Genomic DNA, 9,644 nt, shown 5'->3' with positions numbered 1-9,644 from the left:
GAGGGTGGCGGGTTCAAACCCGGCCCCAGCCAAACTGCAACAAAAAATAGCCAGGTGTTGCGTCAGGCACCTGTAGTCCCAGCTACTCAGGAGGTTGAGGCAAGAGAATCGCCTAAGCCCAGGAGTTGGAGGTTGCTATGAGCTGTGATGCCACAGTACTCTGCCGAGGGCTATAAAGTGAGACTCTGTCTATACAAAAAAATGTACTCTTCTCATGTGGCAGAGAAGAGTCTTTCTGTCTGGGAGTCTTGGCCTTCTTGCTAAAGCTTGTTAGACTGGCAGCTCCTAAGGGATGGGTCCTTAAACAGCCCATGCATGACACCTGAAGAGCACCCAACAAATGTTGGTTGGATGAATGGAAGGAGGAAGGAAGGTGAGATCCCAGATCCTTTTCCCTTTCCCAGACACTGTGACACTGCTAACTGGTGTCTTCACAGACCTCTGTTGGCTTTAGCCTGGCCCTCTTATGCCAACTCTGAAAACTTCCTGGCAGCTTTGCCACCACCACCACCATGACAGACTGGGGTGTCACAGGCTCGCGGGAAGCCTTAATTAAGGCTCTCTGGGAAAACTCTGCCCTGGATTGGACTAAAACTCAGATTCTTCCCAGCTTCCAGGTTTCTCTGCCCAGGACTTGCCTGGTTTCAGACAGTCCTGGAGGTGAAGGGAAGAGCTTATGTACCTTGTGAAGGGACAGTCCCCCTTCCCAATGCTGCTCTGGAGCAAAGTCCAGAGTCCTATATGGTCTTAGCATAGGGGAGAGGGGCTGCAGGTGCAGGACAGGCAACCTCTCCTCTCAATGCCTCCTTCGCGCTCTTTCCCTATAAAACTCAGGCCTACGTGTGACCAAAGCCAGAACCCATCTTCTTTGTCTTCATTAGCACAATGGAGACAGGACAGCTTGGCATTTCCCGATGGATGGGAAGCAAAATCACCCACCATTTGATACCTACCTGGCGACTGTGCTAGGTCCTTGACAGATCACCTCATTGAAGCACCACAACAACATTTGAATCTGACATTTAACTTGATTAAAAAGCAAAGCAAAACTAAAGGAAATGAACCAAGAAAATACCAGAACATTAAAAACATCAGAATTATATTAACCAGTCCGTGTTCAGGGCACAGGCTCTGGCACTCACAGGCCTGGGTTTGGCTTTTGTTTTGATGTCTGAAAATGGAAACCATAATGCCCATCTCAGAGATTCCTGTGAGGACCAAATGAGCTGACACATACAAAGTGCTCCAGCTCCGGCACAGGGAGACCCTCAATGAGGAGGGGGACATGGTACTGTAGGAGGGTAGTTCACTCCCCCACTCCCACTCCACTCTTCTGGATTGTCCTCTTCCCTTCAGGGGAAAAATTCTAGACGCACACCTCATCTAAGAGGTCAGGCGAAGTTCCTGGCCCAGGGCAGACGCTCTGAGTCTGTTGAAAGGAAGAATGATGTAGCCTGCACACTTCTCCAGGTTTCCATCAGTAACCACAAACCCAGCCCATCACCCCGCGAGCCCAGTCAATTTCCTCTCCCTCTTTCTTCTTTCTCCAAGTAAAAAAACCACTCTCTCCACTGAAACTCAAAGTCTCTGGTGAAAGACTCAGTGGTCTGGACAGCAGCCCATCCAATAGTCTCGATGGCATTTCCATCATGCCAGGACTCTGGGTTCCCACAGGACGAGGGTAGATTCCCCTCCAGTCTCCCAGGCCTTTGCTGTGCCCCACCCTATCCAAGGTCACCTGAGCTTCTGGCCCCTGCCAGAGTGCCCTTTCCACCCCAACTGCATGCTCTCACAAGGGACAGAGTTGGTGGCTTTACACTTCCTCCACTCCAACTGGTTAGAAAAGCTCCAGGATCCTCCTAGTGAAACTGGTCCTGGGAGTGACTGTTTCCATGGGTCCTTTGGGGTCTCTTCAGCAGCCTTATTCCAAGAAGACGATGGGTAAAGTTGAGGCACATTGTCCTGTTCTTTGATAGCAAACAGTTGTTGAATGCCAGCTGTGTGCCAGCCATGGACTAGGCAGAGCAATAATTAAGACAGCTCTTACCCCCAACAACCAGAGCATAAAACCCACCAAAACACAATCCTCTTAGGCTAACTTCAACCCCTACGCTAGGCAGAAAAATCTGCACCTGGTGACTGGTTCCACTGCAGACACTAAGAGGTTAGTGGAACAGCCTCAGAATATCTGCAGAGGAACTTGACCATCCTGAATCTTCATCTGGCTCCTTTGGATTGGCATGGTTAATGTCAGTTGTATCCATTTCCACTCAGGAAAGCCCTTCCCTGGCCAGGTAGAGACAGGGCTGCCATGATCATCTGCCCTCCCCCTCCCCAGCGAGGGGTCTAGGAAGGAAGCGGGCAGTGCGCCAGAGTAGACTTGGTGGTGCTGCATTAACAGAGAGCCCCAATCTTAGTGATGAAGAATGCAGCCAAGGTTCCAGCTCATTGATGCCATCTTGAGTCAGCAGGGGTCTCTGCCCCATGTGTCCTCACTAGAGATACAGGCTAAAGGAGTAGCCAGTATCTGGAATGTGTCTGGTCTCCATGGAAGAATGAAAGAGCATCCTGGAGGGTTTTACATAATGGTTTGGTTCATAAATTACATATGTCATATCCACTCATAGCTCACTGGCCAGCACTAGCCTCACGGCCCCACCCAACCACAAGGGACCAGGAGGCACAAGCCTACCACAACCCAGAAAGTGGAGAGCTGGAGTAGTTCTGCATTAGTGAGCACCATAGAGTCTCCTAAATGCCCAGCATTAAGACACTTCACACAACCCCTCCAATGGATGTGCCCAGCACACTTGGGGTAGGACGGAACTCAGGGCCCTTTGCTCCCAGTAAACCTAATCTCTTTCCTGCATTGCCTGATCCTTGTAGGAGAGGGGCAAAGACATCATTTCTTCTTGCCATGGATGTAAGAAGATCCTTAGCTCCATCTTTTCTTTTTTGTCCCCGAGCCTGGCATCCCTGAAGCATGGCTTGCTTGCCACTCCAGAAGAATTTGTCCATCCTCCTCCAGGCCTCTCAGCCAAGCCCAGCAAGCCATGGTGCTGGCTGCTATCTCCTGGGTTGCCAAAGTTGGTCATCCAAAGTTGGTCCTTCTAGATCCTTCATTCTCTTCTGCTCTATCTTTACCAAAACCCTTAGAATAACTAGACTGGTGTCACTACAACACAACTAGGAGTTCATGGCTGTCCTCTTTCCAGAGACAAGCCTTATCTCAGTGCCCCCAAGATGACCTAGGAGGTGTGGGTGTTTCCTTGCAGATAACCATCTGAATAACCACCTGCCCAGTGGTATATCACCCTCTTCTGGATCCTCATGAAAGCAAAGGGCTTTGATGTATCCGACTACTGCAGACCAAACAATCTCAAGAGAGGACCCATGTTCACCCTCCCCCACTGTAGGTCCAGTCCTGGTCTGCAATGATAGCTGCTGGCTTTATTATTCTTGCAGAAAGCCTGTGTTCTGACCCTTGGCCTGACTCTTACATTTTCTCTATGGATGCTGGGTAGGTCTCCCTTCCAGGCAATAGGGCCTCTGAATCTGCATAAGCTAATGGCCTTCTTCCAGGAGAATGACAATTACCCATTTAGTAAGAATAAATCCTCCTGTTTCCCCTGTAGCTTAGCCAAGCTGTCTGTCATGAATAGTGACCAGGAGTCTCAACACTGGGCCACAGGAACATAATGTCCTCTTGCAGTTCTGAGCCAGAGTTCAGGCCTGTGATATGACCTCCCTAACTCAGTCCAGGTCCCTTGGGTGCTTTGGTGATGGACTCTCTGATATGCCAGGTCACATGGGGAAGAGCCCTCTCCTCAGCTCCTGGGAGAAGTATTTCTTCCCTCCTCTTGCTGTAAGTCTCCCTCCCTGGGTTCCCTTGTTCCCTGTCTGTCCGGTTGGTGTCCAGGTTCATCCTTTCTGGCTGACTTTCTGAGTCTCACCAGAGTAGGAGCCAAGAGCCTAGATCCTGCCTGGGTCTTGGCTGAAATAAATGTCTGAACCTCTCTGCAGAGAAGCCTTACTGGCCTTGACTCTTTGGTCTGCTCTCAGCCAGAGGACTGGTCTGGGGGTGTTATCCTCCATCTTCATGTCCTGGTACAAGGAAGCCCATTCTGCTTTCACTGCCTCTCTGGTGACCTGTTCTGGAGCCTCTGGCGGCAGTCCGGCTGGTTGCTATGCCAAGCGGATCCCATTCCAGTAATGGTCACCGCTTACTAAGGATTAGGCGTTCCCCAAGGGAGATATGAAGGCCCATCCCAAAAAGTCCATCTGACAAAGTCGAGCTCTCTGATCCTCCTACAGCTGGTGGTAACCACAGCCTTTTGCACCCACCCAGGGAGTCTCCCTGACTAATTTTTAAGTTCTTCCATCTCTCCCTTTTGTTCAGGACAGTGGGTGGGAAGTAGAGTGGGGAACATGGGGCAACTGTCATTTTTTCCTAGTTTTCATCAGTACGGAAACTGACCTCTCTCTCCTCAATAAAGGGAAGGGTCAAGGATTTACCACGTCACAGACCTACCCATGTGCTGTAGTTCCCAGGGATAACCAAGGGAGGAGCTGTTGTTTTACAGATATCAACGAATGCCGTCACCCTGGCACCTGCCCAGATGGGAGATGCGTCAACTCCCCCGGCTCCTACACTTGCCTGGCCTGTGAGGAGGGCTACAGAGGCCAGAGCGGGAACTGCGTAGGTGAGGGCTGCCTGCCAAGGCACTGAGAGGGCCGTTCAGCCTTGGGACCACTGGCTGAGCCCACACACAGGGAGGGAAAGAGGTGGGCAGAGGGCAGTGGAGGCTACTGTACACCATCTGGCTGGGGCCCCAGATGGCACTGGGCAGAGAGGGTGTGCTTCAGTTACTGGGGTTCTGCCTCTGAACCAGCCAGTGTGGGGGCCTCTTCTGCTCCTTGGCCATATCCATTCTGGACCTATAGCCCAAAGTACCGGAAGCTTCTGTGGCTGGTCCTGTAGGGTGGAGTGAGGAACCTAAGGGTCTCAGGATGGGGCAGACTCTAGTGGTGAAAGGCAGTTCCTTCCGCAGTTCCCAGGGAGGGGGGCCTTCTGCCCCTCTCATCTCCACAGAGATGTCTCAGCAGACAACCTCACTGGGTGGTAGCTGCCCTTCTCCCCCGAGAAGGGGGTCATTCAGGAGTAGAGTGTTCTTTCCCCTCAGCCCCCTCAGAAAGAAGGGTCCAGGGTTCAGAATGCCAGGAGGGACTGAGTTTTGAATGGATGCTTTGAGGCTTTGGAGAGGGCAGACATTTCCCAGGCCCTCTGGACTGCTACCCAGCCACCCAGGCATGGCCTGGCCTCTCTCCACATTGCTGTCCACCCACTTATGCTGGTTGTTGGGCTGGGAACAAGGGTTGTTGGTTGGCAGGTGGGAAGCCAGAGAAATTCAGAGCCACCATGAGGTGAATCAAGGGTCTTGGACACCTCATTCCAGCATCCTCAGATGGGCCAAACCAGCCCCAGGTCTAGGGGAACTGGCCCCCTTTTCTAGGACATAAGCGGGGTACTGTGTCACTACACAGAGCTGAAGAGTGCCTGGACAAAGGTACCCTGCCCTGCATAGGCAGGATGAGGGAGCATGGCCTCTTGGTGCCCCTCTGAAGAGTGAGATGCTGTAAGCCTGTCCAGGAGGGAATGCATAGAGGGGAGGAAGCCAGTGCCCACCTTGGACTTCTCTCCCACAGACCTGAATGAGTGCCTGACCCCTGGGGTCTGCGCCCATGGGAGGTGCATCAACCTGGAAGGCTCCTTCAGATGCTCTTGTGAGCAAGGCTACGAGGCCACCTTAGACGAGAAGGGCTGCCAAGGTACAGAGATGCCAAAGCACCCTTCCTCCACAGGCAACCCTGCCTATGGCTCCTTCTCCTCTGCACCTCACCCCCACAGCCACCCCTGGTCCTGCCTCCCCAGCCATGCCAACCCAAGGCCTGTCCTCTCCGGACCCCTGCCACCTGTCAGTCTCCTGCAGAGTCCCACAGAGAGCTCAATGCACTGTTTCAGATGTGGATGAGTGCGCCAGCCGGGCCTCGTGCCCCACGGGCCTCTGCATCAACACTGAGGGCTCCTTCACCTGCTCTGCCTGCGAGAATGGGTACTGGGTGAATGAGGATGGCACCGCCTGCGAAGGTAGCCCTGGGGGCTTCTTACCTCCTGAACAACAGTCCATTTGCCTCCCAGCTGATGCTGAGGGCCTCCGGCCTAGGCTAGAGAACCCTATAAATGGACTTAGGCCCCAAGGAGACCTCATACTGTCATAATCCCCAAGTTCAGAAGTGAGAATGGGAGGAAAAGGGAGTCACAGAAACAAGAGGGATGCTGAGGGCAGAGCTTGAGCTGGAACATTCTGGGGAGGGGGTGTTGGGGTTGCCTTACAGAGAGCTCCCAGCCTGGGCCTGCCCCTCCCTAGGGACTCAGAGAGGTTCCGGCATCACTGGGTGGAGGGCTCCCTCCCAGGTCCCTGGGAGACTGGCTGTCTATCTGCCCCAGACCTAGATGAGTGCGCCTTCCCCGGAGTCTGCCCGTCTGGAGTCTGCACCAACACCGTCGGCTCCTTCACCTGCAAGGACTGTGATGAGGGCTACCGACCCAGCCCCCTGGGCCACACCTGTGAAGGTATGAGCCCTCCAGTGGGGGGAGACCCAGATGACCCCCTCTCTGTGCAGTGGACAACCCCAACCAGAAGCAGGAGTGGAAGGAGCTGTAGTCAGCCTCCTCCCTCCTGTGCCCCCGCTCCTCCCAGCTGTGCTGCTTTTAGTCTCACCAGCAGGTGACAGGTCCCCTAGAGGCTGCCCCTTGGCTCTTATCCTTGGGAGGTGATGTCTGTCATCAGCTGCCTTCTTCCCCTCTGTGCTCTGCAGATGTGGATGAGTGTGAAGACCCCCACAGCAGCTGCCTGGGAGGGGAGTGCAGGAACCTAGCCGGTTCCTACCTGTGTCTCTGTCCCCAGGGCTTCCAGCTGGCCAATGGCACCATGTGTGAGGGTGAGTAGCTTCAGCTCTCCCATTGGCAACTGGGGACAGTGAGTGTGTGGGGAGGTAGGGACAGCCTCAGGAGACACTTACTGCCTGACTTTTCCCTGCAGACCTGGACGAGTGTGTGGGGGAGGAGCACTGCGCGCCCCATGGCGAGTGCCTCAATAGCCATGGGTCCTTCTTCTGCCTGTGTGCGCCTGGCTTTACCAGCACAGAGGGGGGCACCAGCTGCCAGGGTGAGAAGCCAGCATGGCCACACTACTGGCCAACAGCAGGGTCACTAGAGGCTATATCTAGAGTGGAGTTCATTTTAACACCAGTGCTGAAATAAAATGCTCACAGCCCCACCAAGAGATAAGAAGTTGGAAGGCCAGGAGGGATGCCAGGGGGCCCAGTGTTCAGCCAGGGCCTCTCCAGGAGGCAGGCGTTCACCCTCTCCAAACCTGAGTGTCAGAGTTCTTGCCCCAGGGACCCTCCCCTAAGCCTGGCTTCTGGCTTCTAGCTCTGGACTCTCCCTCAGACCTTCTAGCCCTTTCCTACCCTGAGCCACTCCCTGACCTCCCATAGAATGCTGCCTGGGGCCCTAATAAGGCAGGGGCCCATGGCTGGGTCTGCTGATGGTCATCTCTGTTGTAGATGTGGATGAGTGTGTGACCACAGACCCGTGTCCGGGAGGCCACTGTATCAACACGGAGGGCTCCTTCGACTGTCTGTGTGAGACTGGCTTCCAGCCCTCCCCAGAGAGCGGGCAGTGTGTAGGTAAGGGCTCCAGGGGAGGGAGCAGGGCTCTGCCCCACATCTGCCCACCTCTGCCCTTACACCCCAGCCCTCAGCTCCCATGAAGCAGCGTGCTTTCTACAGAGTAATCATCCCTGGATAATGCATTTATTGAGCCTCTGCTGGCTGAGCAACTGTCCAAGGATGACAAAGTGAAGACAGTTATAATCTTTGTGCTGGCAGAGCACACAATCTAGTTTTAAAGGCCAAATTGATTCAATAGACATTTATTAAACACCTGCTACATTCAATGTCTTTTATTGGGACAAATAGACAGTTATAGACAATCTTGAACTTGAACAAGGGAGACAGATATGAAGACAACTCTCTGTAATATACTACCCTGAAGGTTCCATACAAAGAGCCGTATGAAGTGCTTCCTAGACTGCACGTATGTCTCTCCCATATGCTCAGCCTTACCTCAGCTGAACTGGATGTGCTTGGGTTGAGACAAGCATAGTACTTTGGAACAGATCAGGGAGCCCGGAGATTGTGGGGCATAATCCTGTAATGCCAGCAAGGTGGGACCAGAGCAGTGACCTGGCCACCTCTGTCCCCTGTTGTGGCTCTGGGGACAGATATTGATGAGTGTGAAGACTACGGAGACCCAGTGTGTGGGGCCTGGAGGTGTGAGAACAGCCCTGGCTCTTACCACTGCATCCCAGGCTGTCAGCCTGGCTTCCACATGGCGCCGAATGGAGACTGCATTGGTGAGTAGGGAGGGAGGGCTGGAGGCCTGAGGGTTGAGGACACCTATTGTCATGTATCGAGCTAGAAACTGTTTTCTCCTGAGGACTGTTTTTGCAGCTGTTTGAAATTTGTATATTTTCTGTACAGCAGAGCTTACACAGAAATTGAAGAGGAATGTTAATGTTAGTTTTCTTGCCCTATGTTTAGAGTTTACTTTTCATAGATCTTGGTGTTAGTAGGCCAAATGAGTGTTCCTGACACCGGGGGCTGGGAGAAAGAGCAAGCACACACCCTTCTACACTGGTCTTTACTGCCCCACAGACATAGATGAGTGTGCCAACGACACCATGTGTGGGAGCCATGGCTTCTGTGACAACACTGATGGCTCCTTCCGCTGCCTCTGTGACCAGGGCTTTGAGATCTCGCCCTCAGGCTGGGACTGTGTGGGTGAGAAGCCTGTAGACTACCCAAGGTCTGGGCCAGGGAAGGGAAAGGAAGGCCCCAGGGCCCTCTTCCTGAAATATTCCTGGTCACATGACTCCATAATAGGTCCCCATAGTGTGGGCAAGGGAGGCAGCAAGGAAGAGGGAGGCTTCAGGCTCCCTGGGTGGGCACTCCCCCTGCAGTGGGCACCCTGGAGGCTGGTAGGGGACAAGCACAGAAGGAAGGTGCCTCCTGCTCTTGAGCCTGCAGGGCCCCCGGAGGCGTGAGGTTTGGAGAACATGCACAGAGGGTAACCCTGCCTCTTTGTCACTTTCATGCTTCTTGTCTGCCATTCCTCTCCTCTCTTCCTCCCCACATCCTCTGTCCATCTGTTCCTCCTTCCTGTTAATTCAGGCCTGCTTCTTCTTCCCCCCAGGCCTAGCCTGTTTCTTTTTGGGAAATGGGTTGGAGTTGGGGTGAGGACAGGGACTGCCTCTTCCCCACCCATGAACCTGTCCTCATGCCCCGCTGCAGATGTGAATGAGTGTGAGCTCATGCTGGCGGTGTGTGGGGCTGCGCTCTGTGAGAACGTGGAGGGCTCCTTCCTGTGCCTCTGCACCAGCGACTTGGAGGAGTATGATGCACAGGAGGGGCGCTGTCGCCCGCGGGGGGCCGGAGGTGAGGTGGTGGGGGTACTCACAGGACCTTCCTCTACTCCTGCCACTGTCCATGAAGACTTTTAGGCTTACAGAGCACCCCTG

General features: G+C 53.8%; 1 protein-coding gene across 1 annotated transcript in view; it reads left to right on the top strand.

Moving 5' to 3' along the window:
- LTBP2 (latent transforming growth factor beta binding protein 2) overlaps positions 1–9,644 on the top strand; it is a 101,014-nt gene that overhangs the window by 86,254 nt on the left and 5,116 nt on the right. Inside the window, exons 21-30 of the mRNA XM_023511488.1 lie at positions 4,584–4,703; positions 5,707–5,829; positions 6,023–6,148; positions 6,509–6,634; positions 6,880–7,002; positions 7,104–7,229; positions 7,630–7,752; positions 8,349–8,480; positions 8,782–8,907; positions 9,418–9,561. Of these exons, the coding sequence (XP_023367256.1) occupies positions 4,584–4,703; positions 5,707–5,829; positions 6,023–6,148; positions 6,509–6,634; positions 6,880–7,002; positions 7,104–7,229; positions 7,630–7,752; positions 8,349–8,480; positions 8,782–8,907; positions 9,418–9,561 (1,269 nt within the window). The remainder of the gene's footprint in view (positions 1–4,583; positions 4,704–5,706; positions 5,830–6,022; positions 6,149–6,508; positions 6,635–6,879; positions 7,003–7,103; positions 7,230–7,629; positions 7,753–8,348; positions 8,481–8,781; positions 8,908–9,417; positions 9,562–9,644) is intronic.

Source organism: Otolemur garnettii, unplaced genomic scaffold (assembly GCF_000181295.1).
Source record: "Otolemur garnettii isolate 467f Iridium unplaced genomic scaffold, OtoGar3 scaffold00020, whole genome shotgun sequence".
NCBI lineage: Eukaryota > Metazoa > Chordata > Mammalia > Primates > Galagidae > Otolemur > Otolemur garnettii.
Note: the sequence above shows the minus strand (reverse complement) of the source record. Positions and strands in the feature narration are given on the sequence as shown.